This window comes from Sphaeramia orbicularis, chromosome 19 (assembly GCF_902148855.1).
Source record: "Sphaeramia orbicularis chromosome 19, fSphaOr1.1, whole genome shotgun sequence".
Taxonomy (NCBI): Eukaryota; Metazoa; Chordata; class Actinopteri; order Kurtiformes; family Apogonidae; genus Sphaeramia; species Sphaeramia orbicularis.
In genome coordinates, this window is record NC_043975.1 from 43,437,121 (window position 1) to 43,460,576 (window position 23,456).

Sequence of the window (23,456 nt, forward strand, 5' to 3'; positions counted from 1 at the left end):
TGGTGGCCCCTCCCAGTCTCATGGAGCTGTGGCCCTGGTGGCCCTTCCCAGTCTCCTTGAACTGTGGCCCTGGTGATTGGATCAAATCTATCAAGGGAGGAGGGGCAAGACCACGCAAGACCTTAACTATCAGGCAAGCATTTTTGAAAAACAAAAAAAAAATTATATTCATCAAAACAATGCAGTGGTGGAAACTAAAAGGTTTTTTGTCAAAGATTTTTTATGGCTTTTTAAAAAAGTGATTCTATGGGTTTGAGCGTTGTACCAGCAGCAAGTGACGAGGAGGTTCGACAGTATTCAATGGGAGAGAAAACCATAGAGTGTAAAAACATCTGAGCAGCATCTAGGGTCAAAGAAGGTCTGACTTGTTCAAAATTTTGCACATTAATGAATTATATGAATAGTTATGTTTTTTTTTTATTTGTAGGGCATGTTGTCAAATTCCAAAATGACTGACATATTAAGATAAAGATAAGACTGGGTTCAGGAGGGATTTACATTAAAATACTAACTATTCATTTACTGCAGTCCTCTGTAAAGGCTGTATCTATGCATGAACTGTTCCATGATTATCCCATTTGACATTAGCCAAAAGCTGAACATACATACTTACACAACCTATACTAGATGTTTTATCTCCCACTATCATTACAAAATGAAAATGTTTTCATTTACTGTAGATATATATAATATTCTAATGTTGTGAGTGTGCAGTGTGTTCGTCTGTGTGCAGTGGAGCCTTTAGTTCACACCGTAGAAGCTTATACCTGAATATTTGGCTAATTATCCAGTGATAATGGAAATCTGTCTATAAATAACATGATAAAGATACATTTTCATCTTTCATAACTTATTATCAACTTACACACAACATCCAAAACCATATTAAATGCAGTGTGTGCCCTGTTCTCATCTCCAGTTTTCAGATGTTTTTGGTTTGTTTTAGATATTTTGCAGCATTTCACATGTTGTATAGAAGTAATTCAATTCAATTCAGTTCAGTTTTATTTGTATAGCCCAATATCACAACAAGGTTATCTCAAAGGGCTTTACAGAGTCAGTTGGGTGTAAACATTAACAGTCAAATAATCAGCAAGAAAATGAGTAATGTCCAGGGCATCCCCGTCCTTAGACCCTCCTTCTCGGCAAGGAAAAACTCAAAACCCAGTGGGAAAAGTAAGTAAGTAGGTGTAAACTGGAGATTCCATTAGAGCAGTGGTTTTCAACCTTGGGGTCGCAACCCCACATGGGGTCGCCTGGAATTCAAATGGGTTCACCTGAAATTTCTAATAATTGATTAAAACAAAAAAAAAAAAAAACTAATAAAAACATTTTTTAATTAATAAATATACATTTCATTATAATTAAAACACCACACACTTTTCAAAATAAAAATCCAGTTCAAATAAAATGTAGGACATAATATCTGAGAGGACATAACTTGATTGATCCGATCATGTGACCACGTGTTACTATGCTTCAACCTCTCCGGACCCAGCCACAGTCAGAAAACTGGACCGAACAGAGAATGGACAGATTTATTTGTCCGTCTGGCCCCGATAAGACATCTATGAGAAAAATGTTTCCATTTTGGAATGTGTGGGGTCGCCAGAAATTTGTGATGTAGAAATGGGGTCACAAGCCAAAAAAGGTTGGAACCACTGCATTAGAGATATGGAGATAATGGAGTGTAATTTAAGCAAATTGTTTCTTCTACAATTGAAAGAAAATATAGCCAACTTAAATTATTTTCATTTTCTCTGAAATACAGACATAAAACACAAGTTCATATGATCAGATATGGCCTCTATATAACTATAGAGGCAAAATGTACTGTGACAAAATAAATATGACTTAGAAAATCAAAGGTGAATGAATAAAATGCTCATTTAAAACAGTCAGCAATAAAAAAATAGTTGATGCTTATGACATCAGAAGGCCATGTAATTAGGTATAAAAAAACCTCAACTAATTAAATAAAAAGTGCATATATGATGTCCTATCAGTGATCAATAGTGACTATAGTGATATCTCTAAAAATTTACATGTTATAAAATGAAAATATGGACCATTATAAGTAAAGGTAAATTTTGAATGTTTAAAAGATTTGTAAAAAAAAAATTCAAAAATTAAAATTTCTCCAAACTGCAAACAAACTTCAAAGACATTTTCCCAAGGACGCTAAATATAAAATTTGAAATGCATCCAAGCAGTTTCGTCAGAGAAGATGTTTGAGGAAACTGCGAACGAAGACAATGAGGAAGATGACTCCAAACACAGCGCCTACACAGTAGCTCATACATGTGCCAGTTACAAGTGTGCAAGTCTGACACAATCATGGAAGGCAATAACCACTGAGATGTCTGTAAACAGCTGTCAGATCAGTGTGAGATGATCAACAGCTTTGGCAAAACTTACATGAAATCTGATCCGAGGAGACAAACATCTGAGTCCACATCTTTTTTTTTTTTTTTTAATAATTTAATGATTAATGAAAAAAAAAAAAAAAAACATTTACACAATTCAAAATGACAGATCATTATGAGTAATTGGCAGTTACTTTGATCACATGTGGGGATGTAACAATTACCGGTATAACGATAAACGGCGGTAAAATTGCAGACGGTTAGTATTACTGTTTAAATTCTAATTGCCATGATAACTGTGTTTGATTACTGCACTTTTAGGGGAAAAAATGCCTATATAAAGATCTGCTTTTATGTCAAATATTTGAGTATAGTTTTAGTTTATTACAATTTTAATTTTATATACCTAATATTTGCAACCAATATTCACTTTTAAAGTCTTTGAAAAGGTTCGTTAAACATCTTTGTGTTATTTATGTAATAAAGTATATAAGTTTTTGAAATTGGATTTTATATATTTTTCTGTGCTCTCTGGCCTTTTATGTTGATATAGTAGGATAAAGTGAAAAAAAAAAAAAAATGGGCAGATGATTTAGATGAAGTTGTGCTGAAAAAAAAAAGATACCAAACATGGGTATAGTAAACATTTGTTTATATAGTATATAAAGGCAAAATCAAAAGTACTGAAAAATGGACAAAATAGACTCAGACCACTAAGGGTTAATATTTGAATGTTTCTGCCAACAGAAGGTAGATTGTGCCAATTATTTTATATTATTATTATTTTTATTATTTAAATACAACTTGGTTAAATTATTTCAGTGTGTGTATAAGTATTTTTAGAACATTTTGAGCACAGTTTCAATAATACCGCGATAATAACGATAACAGTGATAATTTTGGTCACAATAACCGTGATACGAAATTTTCATGTCGTTACGTCCCTAATCACATGTTATTTAAGCACATTTCCCAGGTCTGTGTGGACATCTGAGCTCAATGCAGAACCCAAATCCCTGGGAACACACTGATATGACAAAATATAAGTTTGTGAGTTGGTGAATGAACTGGAGTTGGGGGTATTGACCCTGGATGGATCATGAAGTGTGAAGTGTTCATCAGAGTGACAGCCAGGGAGAAAAATGTAGATTCCTATAAATATAGATGCATGATGATGAACACAACTGACAAGCATGGATCAACTTAAATTTGGTTTATCAGTCAAAATTTTTTGGTATTTTAGACTGCATACAGTAAGTTGGGCTGTGGTATTATATTTGAATGACACAAATCATTTTGCTAGGACAGTAATTTCCTCAAAACACCATGTTAAGATAAAGCTATTATATTAAATACCTCAACCATAGTGGTTCCCTTCTAACATGGTGGAGACTTTATAGGTTTAATATATTTTTACAAGTTTTGGGAATATTCTTAAGCCTCCACAGGTGAAATCCTCCTCTAAACAGAACCAAGACTAAACTAAACTAAACTAAACTAAACTAAACTAAACTAAACTAAACTAAACTAAACTAAACTAAAGCTCCAAACTATTTCCAAACAGCCTGAGAAAAGAAAGTTTGAACACGTACAGCTTTAAAAAAAAAAAAAAAAAAAAAAAAAAAAAAAAAAGCGAAAATAGTGTAATGTACGTAATGGGGAAACGTAGTGGGGAACTGGGGAGGGCAGTGGGGTTCACTGGCCTGTCTGGCCTTCCCCTCTTCAACTCTTGTCCGTCTGCAGGACCAGTGGGAAATGTAGTCTAACTGAAATGCGGGACTTTTATATTCTTATAGTAGACGACATGCCAGATTTAAATTTAATCTTACATTGTCACAAACTAATTCCCAATGCAAGATTTAACAATACAGTGGATCGCTGTAAACGTTTCTCTGAGTCAGAGTATATAATATTATCTAAGAAAAACTCAACGTCCCATGTTGCTTTGCATCTCACGCGCAGCCGCTGTGACCGCGAGCGACGAGGCAACACTGTGGAAAATAATTAGAAGTCGGCTGTTATCAGGGACAAACTGGGCATGACCATGATTTTTTTTGTCAATTTTATAAACTTCATTTTTTAAGCGTTCCGATACGTGGACTTAGCAGCTCTGGATAAGGATCCGTAAGAGGTTTTAGGGCGGTTTTCTTAGTGTGGGAACAGTGCCAGGCAGGGACACACCGATAACCGTTAGTTGTGTTCGCATCCTCCAGAATGCCGCGGGACAACAAAACTCCTCTGATCCAGAAAATAGCCAAACAAGCCTCCATCACCTTCAAAGACCTGAAGGCTCCGGACACCGGGGGGGACAGGAAACTCCATGCGGACAAACACAGTGAACTTATCTCCTTAGTGACCGCGCTCAGGGCTGCGGACCTCAAAATAGTTCCCCGGAAAACCAAAGCCAGCTCCGGGGCAGCGGGGCTCCAGAGCCCCCCGGTCACGTACATGCACATCTGCGAAACGGAGCTGTTCAGTATGGGGGTGTTCCTGCTCAGGACCGGAGCATCCATTCCGCTGCACGACCATCCGGGCATGAACGGGATGCTCAAGGTCTGTTACTCCTCTGGTTTCACTCTTTTAGCCCAGATACTACAGCCTTGTGTGATGCTATAGCTAGCTGTTAGGTGTCCATTAGCTTTAGCCAGTGTCCATTAGCTTTAGCCCGTGTCCATTAGCTTTTGCCCAGTGTCCATTAGCTTTAGCCAGTGTCCATCCTAACAGGGACCAGGGGTGTAAGAAAATATCGGTATCGCAATATTTCACTTCACAACACTGTATTGATATTCAAAAGTACTGTATCGATATTTTTAGTTATTTATTGAAATGCAGACATGACAGGTTCATTTTTGTTTTTCCAGCTCTTTTATTTCTATATTCACATGGGTATTTTACTCTTTTATTTCTATATTCACATGCGTATTTTGTTCTGTTGTTTGTATATTACAAAAGTAGTATTGTGATATTGCAGGTCATAAATGTAGTTTTTTGAAAGTGATAATGCTGTTTTGTTTAATAATGGATAATTCAGTTCATCCTAAAAGCACTTTTTACTGTCTGAAAGAGGCAGATGTTTTTTGTTTTTTTTTTTTGGGAATGCACAAAAATAATGTTCTGATGTTGGATGATTCAGAGACTGAACACTATGTATTCTTCTTGCAATAGAATACGAACATTTAAGCAGGATCTGAAACTGTAATGTCTGTAAGACATTAATTAATTTATTTTTGTGGGTTTTTTTGTACTGGTAAAGCCACGTGTTAAAACTTTATTTATCCAAATGCTGGATTAAAGGTTTTTCCAGGAAATAATCTTTTAAACAAAGAAACAAAGCAAAAAATACCGCCCTGTTAACAGTATTGTGATATCGTGTGATATATTGTATTGTGAACCTACTATTGTGATTGGTTATTGTGACCAAAATTATCACGATTATCATTAGGTCTGTAACGGTACACATACTGAACCGACCCGTTTCAGTACACACCTGCTTGGTTAGGTACACAACTGTACCGAAACGGCACAGTATGATGAGAAAAAGAAAAAGGAACGAAAGATGTTGTTCGATGCGGAACTTTAAATCCCTGCAAGTTTCACACAGACATATTGAAGGAGCGCACATTGACCCGAAGTATGAAATAGCAGCTGATATAAGGTTAAAAAAAACAACAAATATGATGTCAACCTGGAGGGAAGAGATTGAAGACCCTCCTCCATCATTACAGTCCAGTTTGGGATCGCATCAGGTCCCGGTGAAAGAGACATTGACATTGACTTTGTTTGCCGCCTATGAACTATGGTAGTTCTATAACACTTACACCTGCTCTGTCTGTCTGTCTCCTACACACACATATAAACACTCACACATTGTGTAATAGAGGAATAGAACCCGGGAGTTGGACGTTAAAAGGATGTAAAGTTTCAGTTTCGTTTCACACTCGCGTTAGTTAAGTTAGTTATGGACCGCACCCCCATGTATATAACTGCGCTGCACATCGCTGGACACAAACACACACACACACACACACACACACACACACACACACACACACACACACACACACACGTACACACAGTGTCCTAAACAGTTTGTTCGCTGTCCTAAAATAAAGAATTAGGTTAATTTTGTTGTCAGTGTTGCTCTTCAGTTTGTTTAAACAGAATACCAGTTTGCCCTCTTGTTAATGTTGCACTTCATATGGAATTTTTTTGTTGTTATTTTTCTGCAGAATGTGAACTGACAGAACTGTGATTAGATTTTTGTTGTTTGTTCAAAACTTTAGTAATATTTTATTTATTTTATTTTCTATTTGATTTATAGCAGCAGAAGTATATTACTCCTGTTTTACTATATTCTGTTGTCTCCAAAAATTGGTGGAAAAATGTTCAAAAATTCATAAATGCATTAAAGATATTTTAAGGGGTTTTCTTTCTTCCTGTACCGAACCGAAAAAAACCATACCATGGCTTTGAAAACCGAAAATGTACCGAACCGAAAATTTTGTGTACTGTTACAGGCCTAATTATCATTATTATTGTAGTATTGTTGAAATTGTGCTCAAAACGTTCAAAAAGTACTTATACACACTGAAATAATTTAACCAAGTCGTGTTTTGAATAATAAATAAATAAATAAAGTAAAATAATAGGCACAACGTACTTTCTGTTGGCAGAAACATTCAAATATTAACCCTTAGTGGTCTGAGTCTATTTTGGCCATTTTTGAGTACTTTTGATTTTGCCTATACTATATAAACAAATGTTTACTGTACCCATGTTTGGTATCTTTTTTTTTTCAGCACAACATCATCTATATCATCTGCTTATTATTTTTTTCACTTTAGCCTACTGTATAAACATAATAGGCCAGAAAACACACACAAACAAAAATAAAATCCGATTTAAAAAACATATACTTTATTACATAAATAACACAAAGATGCTTAACGAACCTTTTCAAAGACTTTAAAAGTGAATATTGGTTCCACATTTTAGGTAATGCTAACCATCTGCCATTTCATCACTGTTTATCATTGTACCGGTAATCATTACATCCCTAGACACACACTGGAAAGGCCACAATGGACACACAGACCCTTTATGACAACTGAAACCTGTTCACACAACGACGGAAACAGAACTGATGTTAGGGTTGTATGTTTGGGCTGCAACTAATGACCATTTCAATAGTCGACTAGTCTACTGTAGCGGTTAGTCAATTAGTCAGATTTTGAACTGCAAAAACAAAACAAACATGATTATTTATATGTATTGCAACAGTAAAATAAAATACATTTTTTTTCCTTTAATAAGAACATTTAGTGTACAATTAAAACCCATACCAAAGTTTCATAACCAAATTTTCAATATTTGGGCTGCAACAACTAGTCGAATAGTTGACAACTAGTTGATGACTAATTTAGTAGTCGACAGGTTGTCAGTATGTCATGCACTTTTGTTAAAGGAAAAATGTTTATTTTATTGCTGAATGTAACTCTTTAGTATTTAGTTTTTGTTTAACTAACTTTGTTAGACACTGTAATTGTTATGTACAAAATGCCCTTTTGTTTAAGGAAAACAGTATTTTATTGCTGCTGCAATATTTGTTGCATATTTATTTAACAAACCTTGTTATGCATTCTAATTGTTATGCACCAAATGTTCTTGTTATAGCAAAGAAAATGTACTTTATTGCAAAAATAAATATAAATAAGTCATTGTTTTCTTGTTGTTGTTTTTTTTGTTTTGTTTTGTTGCAGTTCCTAATCTGACTAGTTGACTAGTTGTTACAGTAGTCGATGACTAGTCAACTGTTGATATAGTTATTAATTGCAGCCCTATTCAATATTCAACAAATATTGCTGCACCAATAATATACTTTTTTCCCTTAAACAAAAGTGCATTTTGTACACAATTACAGTATCTAACAAATTTAGTTAAACAAAATCTAAATACTCAAGAGTTGCATTCAGCAATAAAATAAACATTTTTCCTTGATGTGACTAACAACCTGTTGACAACGAAATTACTTGTTGACTAATTTCACCTACTACTGGACTAGTCATTGCAGCCCTGTATTCGAAGGTCTTTATTCACACAACCAACTTTAATATTTTGGGGCAATTTTCATGCTGAATTACTCAGTTTTCTACTGTCGGAGTGAAAAATATATCCATAGAAATGTCACGAAAGGATGTTCATCCATCTGATACAGGTAACTCACACTGACAGATGACTGGTGTCTGTCCTCATAAGAACAGCATCAGACAGTGAAAATCCTGCCTCTGGTAGAGTTTCATACTTTGTTCCACATACAATTATTGTAGATAATTCATTTAACAAGACACGTCACAGCAACATCATTGTGATGCTTCTGACAAAGGCTTCAGGAAGTAGCTGAAACTAGAAAAGCAGGCAAACAAACTACCCCTGTCTGAGAAATGAATTATCTACAAGAAGTGAAAATCCTGCGTTTGTGATTGACATATTTAAGATGAAAATTCTCCTATGAAAGATCAGTAGTTAGTTGTGTTAATAAAGACGTCCAAACTTTGGTTCGATTGGTTGACAGTTTGGAGGAGGACACATCAGACAGACTGTTTCTGAAACCTACCTGTGATCGTTAAAGCCTTTTACTTACATTCATTTGAAACCTGTCTTTTCTTTACATGGACCTTTAGGACATGAAACCACACGTAAACAGCTGATTGTGCACACTGGCTTGAGCAGCAGCAGTTAGCAACTTCTGAGACCAGATGTGGACAAGTTGAGTAAAGCATCAATTCATGCTTTTATGGATGTGTTTTCTTCTAGTATGTTAAAATATTAAAAGTGAGAATACTAAGATAGGGACTGACATGTGGTGGTAAATAGAGGTTTGTCAAATGTGTTATTAAGGAAAAACACACAGGCCCAATTAGGACTGTGTATTGGCAAGAATCTGATGATACGATTGAAATCACAATACTAGGATAATGATAGGATATATCGTGATATATCATGATACTGTTAAAAAGGCAGTTTTTTTTTTCTTTTTTTTAGATTATTATTTCCTTGAAGAATTGAATTACACTAGAAATCTGCACAAATACCTAACACATTTTTATTTGATCAGAACAGGATCTAATGCTATATCACAAAATGTTCCTGTGTTCAAACTGAAATTCTGTTTTACAGACATTACAGTTTCAGTTCCTGTTCATATTCTCTTAGTTCAAAACTAACATCAGAACAGTGTTTTAGTCCCAACAAAAGAACTACCATCTGCCTCTCGGACAGTAAAAAGTCCTTTTAGGATGCTTCAAATAACCATTACTTAATAAAACAGTGTTAAAAAATAATAAATATGAACAAAAAAGAAAAAACAAAAATGAACCTCCACAATATCTGCATTTGAATAAATACGTAAAAATATCGATACAGTACTTTTTAATATTGATATAGTATCATGAAATGAAATATCATGTTATATTGCAGAACCAATATTTTCTGATACCCCTAGACATTTATGAAGCATCTTTTACAGTTACAATAACTGTTGCATGTGGCTCCATTGACTGAAGAACAAGCTGTAACAAATGATGTTTGCACTGTGCTGTTTCCAAAAAGGCATGTGGCACACAGTGTGTCTGCAGATACTAAGTTGGATCAGAGGGTTTTCTTTATCACAGAGTGTGGAATGCATCAGGGTCAGTGTAACACCCACTTCCAGTCAGTGTCAACACAAACACACATTCACCCTTTGTATGTCCAGGGCCCACAGACACACAGGCTGCTCTAACAGGGGCTCTCTCCCAAACACAATATACTGTTTAATAGTGTTGAATTTTGTGTATGTCATCATTGGAAAAAAAGTCAACACCTTCACAATGGCTTAAACTTAACAGTTAACTTGTTGAAACCATGGAACATACATTTACAACAGTTGGAAGTAAAGCTTTTACTGCTAAATTCATTTAGAATTTAAGTCTAAACCCTGGATTAATGCCAGACTTGGTCTTATGCTATGCCACCATTTATGCAGACTAGGGATGTAACCATATGAAAATTTCATATCACAGTTATTGTGACCAAAATTATCATGGTTATCATTATTATCGCAGTATTATTACCTGTGCCAAGGAGGTTATCTTTTTGCTGGCGTTGGTTTGTCTGTCTGTCCGTGTGCAAGATAACTCAAGAAGTTATGGACAGATTTGGATTAAAATTTCAGGGAATGTTGATACTGGCACAAGGAACGAATTATTCAATTTTGGGGGTGATCGGGGCACTGATCTGCCTTGGCGGAGGTCTGCGCTCTCCGAGTGCTTTTCTATTTGAAATTGTGCTCAAAATATTCAAAAAGTACTTATACACACACTGAAATAATTTAACAAAGTTGTATTTTTAAAATAAATTATAATAAAAATAAAATAACAGGCACAATGTACTTTCTGTTGGCAGAAACATTCAAATATTAACCCTTAGTGGTCTGAGCCGATTTTGTCTGTTTTTCAGTACTTTTGATTTTGCCTTTATATACTATATAAACAAATGTTTATTATACCCATGTTTGGTATCTTTTTTTTTCAGCACAACTTCATTTATATCATCTGCCTTTTATTTTTTTCACTTTAGCTTACTGTAAAAACATAAAAGGACAGAAAACACAAAAAAATATAAAATCTGATTTGAAAAATGTATATGCTTTATTGCATAAATAACACAGATATGCTTAACAAACCTTTTCAAAGACTTTATAAGTGAATATTGGTTCCAAATATTAGGTATATAAAATCAAAATTGTAATAAATTAAAACTATACTCAAATATTTGACATAAAAGCAGATCTTTACATAGGTGTTTTTCCCCTAAAAGTGCAGTAATCAAACACGGTTATCATGATAATTAGAATTTAACCAGTAATACTAACTGTCTGCAATTTTACCGCGGTTTATCGTTATACCGGTAATCATTACATCCGTAATGCAGACATTTAGCAAAGTGAATGTGTTTCTGTCATCCATACATACTTGGTGTTTTAGGTCACAAAAATGGACATTTGAAGACAGTGAAGATTTTTTAAACTGTGATTTGTGTGATTTTCAGACATAGACACACACACACACACACACACACACATATATATATATATATATATATATATATATATATATATATATATATATATATATATACAGTACAGGCCAAAAGTTTGGACACACCTTCTCAATCTTCGTATTTTCTTTATTTTCATGACTATTTATGTTTATGTTTACGCATTTGGCAGATGTTACGTTTACGTTGTAGATTCTCACTGAAGGCATCAAAACTATGAATGAACACATGTGGAATTATGTACTTAACAAAAAAGTGTGAAATAACTGAAAACATATCTTATATTCTAGTTTCTTCAAAGTAGCCACCCTTAGCTCTGATGACTGCTTTGCACACTCTTGGCATTCTCTTGATGAGCTTCAAGAGGTAGTCACCTGAAATGGTTTCCTAACAGTCTTGAAGAAGTTCCCAGAGATGCTTAGCACTTGTTGGCCCTTTTGCCTTCACTCTGCGGTCCAGCTCACCCCAAACCATCTCGATTAGGTTCAGGTCCGGTGACTGTGGAGGCCAGGTCATCTGGCGCAGCACTCCATCACTCTCCTTCTTGGTCAAATATCCCTCACACAGCCTGGAGGTGTGTTTGGGGTCATTGTCCTGTTGAAAAATAAATGATGGTCCAACTAAACGCAAACCGGATGGAATGGCATGTCGCTGCAGGATGCTGTGGCAGCCATGCTGGTTCAGGTTGCCTTCAATCTTGAATAAATCCCCAACAGTGTCACTAGCAAAGTACCCCCACACCATCACACCACCTCCTCCATGCTTCACGGTGGGAACCAGGCATGTAGCATCCATCCGTTCACCTTTTCTGCGTTGCACAAAGACACGGCGGATGGATCTAAAGATCTCAAATTTGGACTCATCAGACCAAAGCACAGATTTCCGCTGGTCTAATGTCCATTCCTTGCATTTCTTGGCCCAAATAAATCTCTTCTGTTTGTTGCCTCTCCTGAGCAGTGGTTTCCTAGCAGCTATTTGACCATGAAGGCCTGATTCACGCAGTCTCCTCTTAACAGTTGTTGTAGAGATGTGTCTGCTGCTAGAGCTCTGTGTGGCATTCATCTGGTCTCTAATCTGAGCTGCTGTTAATTTGCGATTTCTGAGGCTGGTGACTCGGATGAACTTATCTTGAGCATCAGAGGTGACTCTTGGTCTTCCTTTCCTGGGGCAGTCCTCATGTGAGCCAGTTTCGTTGTTGCGCTTGATGGTTTTTGTGACTGCACTTGGGGACACATTCAAAGTTTTTGCAATTTTCCGGACTGACTGACCTTCATTTCTTAAAGTAATGATGGCCACTCGTTTGTCTTTACTTAGCTGATTGGTTCTCGCCATAATATGTATTCTAACAGTTGTCCAATAGGGCTGTCAGCTGTGCATCAACCTGACTTCTGCACAACACAACTGATGGTCCCAACCCCATCAGTAAGGCAAGAAATTCCACTAAGTAACCCTGATGAGGCACACCTGTGAAGTGAAAACCATTTCAGGTGACTACCTCTTGAAGCTCATCAAGAGAATGCCAAGAGTGTGCAAAGCAGTCATCAGAGCTAAGGGTGGCTACTTTGAAGAAACTAGAATATAAGATATGTTTTCAGTTATTTCACACTTTTTTGTTAAGTACATAATTCCACATGAGAGGTGTGTCCAAACTTTTGGCCTGTACTGTACATATATATATGTGTGTGTGTATATATATATATATATATATATATATATGTATATATGTATATATATATATATATATATATATATATATATATGTATATATATATATATATATATATATATATATATATGTATGTATGTGTATATATATGTATGTATGTATGTATATATATGTATATATGTCGAGGCCCAAAACGGAATCTGGCCAGAATGGATTCTATTCTAGGCCGGCCTAGAATGAAATCCTGCTGCTATAATGTTATTTTTATACCATGTCTAATGCAAATGATCCATAATTCCATAATTTGTCATAATTTTACATTTTCAGTCTTACATACCATGAGTAACTATTGTCAATTTCAGTCGATTTCACTGTACCATATATTGGTGGGGAGTACCACTAGGTTCTATTTGTAAATAAAGTGTATTATAGTTTACAATTAAAATGTTGTTTGTTTCATTTTTTTTTCACATATTTGCAAATTCCATGTATTGATTTTTGTAATAATTTAGATCATTTGCATTAAACATGGTATAAAAATAACATTATAGCAGCAGGATTCCATTCTAGGCCGGCCTAGAATAGAATTCCATTCTGGGCCGGCCCGATTCTGATTCGGGCCAGATTTCGTTTTGGGCCTCGACATATATATATATATATATATATATATATATATATATATATATATATATATATATATATATATATATATATATATATATAGTTTCTTTACATTTAAGTGGTGCTTGCAATGAAAATGAGATAGTTTGGAATAGGGCTATATGATTTTGGCAAAAAAAAAATACAGATTTTTTTTCCTCTAAAAACTCAATTTTTGATTTCGATTTTTGGGTAAAACTACGAAAGACAACAGAAGTCAGCATGTCGTTTTCGTGAGCAGCCCACAATGCAAGGCAATGCTCTGACCTTAAATCTGTGATGGTATCACGTGATGAACCCACAGAAGTTTATTTTTTCTTAATTAAATCTTTATTGAATGAAGTAGAGTATACAAACAATGTATACAACAAGAAAATAACATAAGTTTGCCGGGGGAATACACTACAATACAATGTCCAAATCAGAGCAAATACTGAATGTTTTTAGAGCCTTTTTGTTTCCAGATTTATCTAACAGCTTTAAATAAAGTTCAACATCTTTCAAAAAATAAATAATATTTGGTTTTGTGTTACAGAACTTACCTTTGTGAATGAAAAATTTAGCAAGTAAGAGGACTAAATTAATTATTTTAAAAAAATGTTTGTTTTTTTCTTTTTGGGGTATCTGGCCCACAGAAGTGATACCAATGTAAGTCAGTGACAAGTATCAGTTGCGTGTACGTGCGTGCGTACGTGGACCACGTTAATATGAGTGATCCCCATGGGTTCTGTTTAAACTGGGGGATCCGTGTGTGGAACAGACCAACCCAGGACACACTTGAGAGATTCTATCTGTGGAGCTGGTGGATGTATGTGGGCAGAGGGCTGTCTGGGCTCCTCTGCTGAGGCTGATGACCCCGCAACCCCGAAACGGTTCGGAAGAAGACAGTACGGTATGGATCCGGGACAATGTAAGATGAGTGATCCACATGCAGTTATATTTCAGTTGTGGGATCCGTGCGTGAAGCCTCGGCTTACATTACTATAAGTACTGTGGGCTCAGTAACACATTTAACCCTCCGGTATCTGGATGTGCCTTTTAGGCACACTTTGCACTTCATGTTAAAAAACTTCATATTATTTTTCACAATTTAAATAAGATTAGAATTCAACATTTTTCCACAATCTTCAAAATTCTGGCCACCAACTAAAATTTGCACAGTGTAAAAATTACAAGACTAGCATCTGTCTCCCAAGTGTGCCTAAAACGCACTATTTCTTCCATTTGATATGTCTGATTAGGGTTGACCTTGATTTACAAAAATAAAATCAAATTAGAGCAGAAAAATAAATCAATATATAATATTTACTAGTTTGATTTATAGGTGTACATTTTACACACACTTGTTGACAGATGCTGGTATTTTTGAACATTTGACCTAGCGCCAAAAATAATAATGCAAATTAACCAGTGTTGGAGTTCATCATTGACATATGCCAGGCTGCAAAAATCAAATAATATGTAATCCACTTTTTATGTAGTATATTGAAAAAAAATAATTTTTTGTGTTTTATGCATCCAAAAAAATGGTTTGTTTACATTACAAACCCGGCATTTAAAGGGTTAAAAAATGTGACAATTATTGAGTACTTGGTATTTTTATTTACGGCTCAAGTTGATGAAATAGAAAAAAGTTTAAAAGAATTAAAAACAAACTGTTTGAATTTTTTTTTTTACATTATTCCACAAGTGTGCCAAAAAGGCACACTTGGTGCTTAGTAAGGGCCTAGCTGGACGGGATACTGGAGGGTTAAAGTCCAGTCATTGCACGGACTTCTGTGACAGACCGCTGTCACTGATTGGAGGAAGAGCCTACAGTAGCCTGCAAGCGTGCAGCCCGGAGGCACGAGAGAGATGAAATCGATTTTACGATTTCCCTTTTTTAAAAATTGTCCTAATTAAAAAATCCGAATCGTGCAGCCCTAGTTTGGAATGAGAATCTGATTTAGTACCTGCAGTAGATCGCAGAAACATGCTGTTGGTGAGCAAAATCTATATAGGGTCAAAACATGGTATTCGACATCTCTCTGACAGGACATTTTAGAGACAGTGTGACGGATTAGTGTTGCTAAATGACGCACATTTTTACTTTTAAATTCATTTTTGCTTTAGTTGGACCATAAGGGATTATCCAAAACAAGGAGCTACTTTATATTGAAATAAATGTTCGCTCTCTGACGGGACATGACTGTGTTTGGACCCCATAGCCCTTTAAACTGTAAAGTGCAAAATTAGCTGTAATGTCCGATATGATGAAGGAGCAAAATGACATTTAAGTGCAGTGACATTAGTTTTAACCATATGTTCATGACGTCAGTTGACAGTGGTGTTTGTATTTCATACATATAGTTTTCTTTTTTGTTGTTATTCAAATTGACTTTTTTCTTGTAATACTATGGCTTTCTCTCCTAAAATATTACAGTATTATTAACAGTAACAATTTGTCATTAAATTCTCCACAGCACTCTGTTTGTCAGTATATGTAGTTTCAGATGTCCTACTGTCAGATCAGCTGTGTGTTGTCTGTCTGTAATAGGGATGTAACGATTACCAGTATAACGATAAACTGCGGTAAAATTGCAGACAGTTAGTGTTATCATTTAAATTCTAATTATCATGATAACCATGTTTGATTACCGCACTTTTAGGGGAGAAAATGCCAACGCAAAGATATGCTTTTATGTCAAATATTTGAGTTTAGTTTTAATTTGTTACAATTTTGATCTTATATACCTAATATTTGGAACCAATATTCACTTTTAAAGTCTCTGAAAAGGTTCGTTAAGCATCTTTGTGTTATTTATGCAATAAAGTATATAAATTTTTCAAATCGGATTTTATATTTTTTTGTGTTTTCTGTCTTTTTGTGTTGGTATAGTAGGTTAAAGTGAAAAAAATAATAGGCAGATGATATAGATGAAGTTGTGCTGAAAAGAAAGATCCCACACATGGGTATAGTAAACATTTGTTTATATAGTATATAAAGGTAAAATCAAAAGTACTGAAAAATGGACAAAATAGGCTCAGACCACCAAAGGTTAATATTTGAATGTTTCTGCCAAGAGAAAGTACATTGTGCCAATTATTTTATTATTTTTTTTGTTGTTGCTTTTTTTTCAAAATACAACTTTGTTAGATTATTTTAGTGTATGTATAGGTATTTTTTGAATATTTTTGAGCTCAATTTCAACAAGAAAAGCACTCAGAGAGCACAGACCTCCACCCGGACAGATCTGCCCCCCCCCCAATCACCACCAAAATCTAATCATTTCTCCCTTGGGCCAGTATCAACATTTCCTGAAAATTTCATGAAAATCCATCCATAACTTTTTGAGTTATCTTGCTAACCAACAAACACGCAAACAAACAAACACGCACGCAAACACACAAAGCAAAGCAATCACAATACCTCCTAGTGGAGGTAACAATACTGCGATAATAATGATAACCGTGATAATTTTGGTCACACTAACCGTGATATGAAATTTTCATATCGTTACACCCCTAGTCTGTAAACCAGTGGTGGGATCTGATTGGTTTATGTGTTTGTCTCAGGTTCTCTATGGGAAGGTGAGCGTTCGCTGCTTCGATAAGCTGGAGGAGAACCTCACGGATGGCACCGTCCCACCTCAGTTCAAGCCTCCTCTGGCTGCCTTCCAGACGTCGTCGCTGTGCCGCTCGGTGCTGCGCTCCATCTGCGAGTACTCGGACTGCAGCAGCCCCTGCATCCTCACCCCTCTGAGGGACAACCTGCACCAGATCGACGCCGTGGAGGGGCCCGCTGCCTTCCTGGACATCCTGGCGCCGCCATACGACCCCGACAATGGCCGGGACTGTCACTACTACAAAGTCCTGCAAAGCGAGGCCGAGGGGGAAATGGATGACAAGAGGAATGAGGAGGAACAGAAGGAGAAGGAGGAGGCGGAGGAGACGTGGCTGCTGGAGATCCCTCAGCCGGAGGACTTTGGGTGTGGAGCCGAACCGTACCCAGGCCCCACAGTTTCCATCTGAAAACACCCACATGTGACACTAATGTTTTTACCTTCGTATACAAGGACATGGAACGTTAGCATCATTATCACCTGGACCTCAAAGGGATGGAGTGCCTTGCTCATGGACACTATGGCAGGGCAGAGCGTGCACCTACAGGGTCCTGGCCTCAACACAGCAGAGCCACTGCCAAACCTGAATGAACTCTGCTCATACTCTGAAAAGTGTTGGAGTCCCCCCCCCCCCCCCCCAAGGCTGTGTCACCTGCTTTGGACCGTTACGTTTTGTTGCATACACACCGGTGTCATCACTTCTGTCAACGTGCAGTGGAATTGTGTGTTGTGTGAGGCGGTCTTTGTGGGTCTGCTGCAGATGGACTTCCTGGTCATGTGTCTTAAAGCCAAAGCCCCCCCCCCTTCCATACCTGCCTTATTTGTGAATATTGAATGTACAGTTAGCCAGAATGCCCTTTCTTTTTGTACACCTTCATGCCTTCCAAAATGCACACACACTACACCAGGAGTATTCAAATCTGGTCCTGGAGGGCCAGTATCCTGCATGTTTCAGATGTTTCCCTCTTCCAGCATACCTGGATGTCATTACATCATTATCAGGCTTCTGCAGAACTTGATGATGAGCTGATCATTAATTGAACCAGGTGTGGCTGGAAGAGGGAAATATCTAAAACATGCAGGATACCGGCCCTCCAGGACCGGATTTGAATACCCCTGCACTACACTATAGTTGTGATGTCCCGATCTGAATTTTTTTTTTGCTTCTAATCCGATAAGATTTTTGGAGGAGATTAGTTTTGCCGATACCGATTAGGGCTGTGTATCGGCAAGAATCTGGTGATACGATACAAATCACAATACTAGGATCACAATATGATATATCACGATATATCATGATACTGTTAAAAAGGCAATTTTTTGTTTGTTTCTTTTTTTTAATGATTATTTCCTTGAAGAATTGAATTACACCAGAAATCTGCACAAATACTAAATACATTTTTATTTAATCCCAACAGGATCTAATGCTATATCACAAAATGTTCCTGTGTTCAAACTGAAATTTTGTTTTACAGACATTACAGTTTAAGATCTTGTTTAAATGTTCATATTCTATTAGTTCAGAACTAACATCAGAACATTATTTTAGTTCAATCCCAACAAAGGAACCAACATTATTTAATAAAAGAATGTTAAATAATAATAAATAAAATATAAACAAAAAAACAAAAATGAACCCCCACAATATCTGCGTTTGAATAAATACCTAAAAATATCGATACAGTATTGTGAAATGAAATATCGCGATATATTGCAGAACCGATATTTTCTAACACCCCTACCAATCTCGTGACTAAATCCGATCCGATCTTGAAAAAAAATGCCAGATCTGCAGCCGATACTGGTCTGTAGTTCAGATCGGGACATCCCTACACTCTATCTGTTGTGTTGAACTTCTTCCTGATGACGTGGCTTAAATGTGGACAGTTAGACTCAGCTGTTTTCACATATTCTCTGATGTGTGTTCACTGTTATCTCCAGTCTTTTAGTAGATACGGCTTATACTGACATGAGCCAAATATATGTACAAGTCCAATGTAAAAATGAACATGTGTTAAAAACAGAACTCTAAAATGACTCTGATATCCACAGTAGCAGCTGATCTCCACTCTGAATATATCCTTCCAGTCTGTCTTCTGCCTTTCTCTTCTATCTTGAGCCGTGTGTGTCCTTCTGTTGTTCAGCCCTCTGTGCCAGTCATCCTGTTACTCTGAAACTGAATGTATGTGGAACAATAAAAAACACACAGGCTCCGACTTCATGTTGTCCTCTACTTTTATTGCTCACATTTATCTGGTTTTCAGAATTAGATTGTAGTTCGTTTCAAATCTGACTTTAGTTTGGTTTTGTTGGTGTTTTCTGTTTTCTGGCCAGTTTATGCAGCTACAGACCAAATGTTCATCAATAGTCTCTCTTCCACTGACCCTCAAATTGCGTGAATATAACTTGTGCATAAAAATTTACCTAATGGAAAAATGACAATTTTGTCCAAACTCGTTTTTCAATTAAAAGATTTTGCACTGACAAATAGGGCTGTGTATTGGCAAGAATCTGACGATACGATACAAATCCCAGTACTAGGATCATGATACAATATATCACGATATATCATGATACTGTTAAAAAGGCAATTTTTTGTTTCTTTTTTTTAAAGGTTATTTCCTTAAAGAATTGAATTACACCAGACATTGCACAAATACTAAATACATTTTTATTTGATCCCAACAGGATCTAATGTTATATCACAAAATGTTCCTGTGTTCAAACTGAAATTCTGTTTTACAGACATTACAGTTTAAGATCCTGTTCAAATGTTCATATTCTATTAGTTCAGAACTAACATCAGAACATTATTTTAGTTCAATCCCAACAAAGGAACTAACATTATTTAATAAGAGTGTTAAATAATAAATAAAATATAAAGAAAAAAACAAAAATGAACCTCCACAATATCTGCATTTGAATAAATACCTAAAAATATTGATACAGCCCTTTTTAATATTGGTACAGTATTGTGAAATGAAATATCGTGATATATTGCAGAACTGATATTTTCTTACAGCCCTACTGGCAAGAGGTGGTTTTTCAGGTGTAGTTAAATTGGTATATCACACAAAACTGTAATGGAAAGGAATTTTTACACAACTACAGTCACATGAATAAAACAAAACAGATGTTGACGGACACACAACAAGAGAAGAGGTATGTGTGGACACACCAGGAAACCCAATCATTTTAGAATTTAGTAGGAGATAGAGGGAGGATATACAGGGTGTCCCAAAAAATGTATACACACTTTAAATAACTGTAAAATAGGTGTTTATTCAAATTCATTTATTTAGATGTCTAAAAAACAGAAGTGCGTAATGTTGGTTTTTCCATTAAATCACAAATGCGATGATTTCTTTATTATCACGAGATGACATGAGAAGTCATTCCATAAACATGACAACAAACGTAAATATGATGTTGATTTACAGATATATTCATTATTATTATTATACAGGGTGTCCCAAAAATGTATACACACTTTAAATAACTGTAAAGTAGGTGTTGTAGAAGCCATTAATATAATAACAACCGATAAGGTAATGACGGCCGACAACATAATTAATTTGCCATTTTTAAAATGAAATAGGCCAATATGGTAATAAAAGTCCTGAACCGTAATAACTTTTGGCCAATAGCGATATAACTTATTACATTATTGGCTCAGTTATTACATTTGCAAAGACTTTTTTTTTCACGCCAATAACATAATAGCCAGCCAGTAAGTTACGTTATTGACCAAAAGTTATTATGTTATCAGTTCAGGACTTTTATTATGTTGTTGGCCAGATATTACGAGATTGGCTTATTTTAAAAATGGCAAATTTATTACATTATCGGCTAGGGCTGTAAGAAAATATCAGTTCTGCAATATATTGCAATATTTCATTTCACAATACTGTATCGATATTAAAAAGTACTGTATCAATATTTTTAGGTATTTATTCAAATGCAGATATTGTGGAGATTCATTTTTGTTTTTTTTGTTTTTCTTTTTTATTTCTATTTAATTTATTATTATTTAACGCTCTTTTGTTAAATAATGTTAGTTCCTTTGTTGGGATTGAACTAAAATAATGTTCTGATGTTAGTTCTGAACTAACAGAATGTGAACATTTGAACAGGATCTTAAACTGTAATGTTTGTAAAACAGAATTTCAGTTTGAACACAGGAACATTTTGTGATATGGCATCAGATCCTGTTGGGATCAAATAAAAAATGTGTTTAGTATTTGTGCAGATTTCTGATGTAATTCAATTCTACAAGGATATAATCATTTACAAAAAAAGGAACAAACAAAAAAATTGCCTTTTTAACAGTGTTGTGATATATCGTGATGTATCGTATCATGATCCTAGTATTGTGACTCGTATCGTATCACCAGATTCTTGCCAATACACAGCCCTATTATTGGCTGTTATTACATTATTGGCTTCAACAGGTGTTTATTCAAATTCCTTTAATTTTCCAAATGTAATAGAATTTCCAAACATCCTTTTCTTGTTTCGTCTGTTCCTCCTGTTCTCAAACTGACATCCGTTCTGGTCCAGACTCTGGAAGTCTAGTGGTGTTTGGTCTGGTGAACTGGACAAACAGGTGGATTGGACAGAGGGGTTTGGTTGAATACCCTCTGCGTTCTCCAGACCTCAAAGCACTAGACTGTTTTTTATGTGGATCCCTAAAAGACAAAGTCTTCGCTATGAGACCTGCAACAGGCGCTGAACTGAGAGCAGCCATTGAATGTGAATGCACACAAATACCAAGGGAACTGTTTGGTGATGTGTGCGATTCCATTGGTTGTGGTTGTGTGTGAGTCCACTGGTTGTCGCTGTCTGCAGAGTCTGGACCAGAACGGACGTCAGTTTGAGAACAGGAGGAACAGACAAAACGAGAAAAGGATGTTTGGAAATTCTATTACATTTGGAAAAATCAAAGAAATTTGAATAATCACCTACTTTACAATTATTTAAAGTGTGTGTGAATTTTTTTGGGACACCCTGTATAATAATAATAAAGAATATATCTGTAAATCAGTACCATGTTTGAGTTTGTCGCCATGTTTATGGAATGACTTCTTGTGTCGTCTCGCGATCATAAACAAACAAATCACCACATTTATGATTTAATGGAAAAACCAACATTATACACTTCTGTTTTTTAGACATTTAATTAAATGAATTTGAATAAACACCTACTGTACAATTATTTAAAGTGTGTATACATTTTTTTTTGGGACATTCTGTATATTCCCCCTCTATCTCCTACTAAATTCTAAAATGATTGGGTTTCCTGCTGTGTCCACACATACCGCCTCATGTTTGGTTAAAACTCTTCTTCTCTTGTTGTAACATCTGTCAACATGCGTTTTTTTTCATTCATGTGACTCTAGTTGTGTAAAAAGGTCTTTCCATTACGGTTTTGTGTGATATACCAATTTAACTACACCTGAAAAACCACTTCTTGCCTGTGCCAAAAAATTTTAATTGAAAAACAAGTTTGGACGAAATTGTCGTTTTTCCATTAGGTAAATTTTTATGAACGCAATTTGAGGGAAAAAGGAAAAGAGACTAATGATGAACATTTAATCTCTTGAGAACAGGTGGAACAGACAAAACAAGAAAATGATGTTTGGAATTTCTATTACATTTGGAAAATTAAAGGAATTTGAATAAACACCTACTTTACAATTATTTAAAGTGTTTATACATTTTTTGGGGGACACCCTGTCTAATAATAATAATGAATATATCTGTCAATCAACACCATATTTACGGTTGTCTCCATGATTATGGAATGACTTCATGACGTCATCTCACAGAAACAAACAAATCATCGCATTTGTGATTTAATGGAAAAACCAACATCACACACTTCTGTTTTGTAGACATTTAATAAATATGGGTACAGTTTTGTGCAGCTGTCCAATAGAAAAGAGACTAGTGTTTTGTTGTAGTTTTTTCAGTTTAACCCATAAGGACTCAGTGCTATTTTTGTCTCAGTTCTTAAACTAATTTTTCTCTCTATTTCAGATTCAGATCCTTTCTTGTCAGTATACA

At 35.6% G+C, this 23,456-nt stretch overlaps 1 protein-coding gene and 1 long non-coding RNA gene across 2 annotated transcripts; both read left to right on the forward strand.

The window, feature by feature from the left end:
* Nucleotides 1-893: 893 nt before the first annotated feature.
* On the forward strand, nt 894-19,606 carry LOC115439699 (uncharacterized). The gene is made up of 3 exons (XR_003938286.1): nt 894-905; nt 18,033-18,035; nt 19,278-19,606. It is a non-coding gene; the product is annotated as an uncharacterized LOC115439699 (long non-coding RNA).
* Nucleotides 4,344-18,412, forward strand: LOC115439698 (2-aminoethanethiol dioxygenase-like). Its single transcript, XM_030163644.1, has 2 exons — nt 4,344-4,919; nt 17,344-18,412. The coding sequence occupies exons 1-2, from the start codon at nt 4,581-4,583 to the stop codon at nt 17,797-17,799; spliced, it is 795 nt and encodes a 264-aa protein (XP_030019504.1). The 5' UTR covers nt 4,344-4,580; the 3' UTR covers nt 17,800-18,412.
* Nucleotides 19,607-23,456: the final 3,850 nt, after the last annotated feature.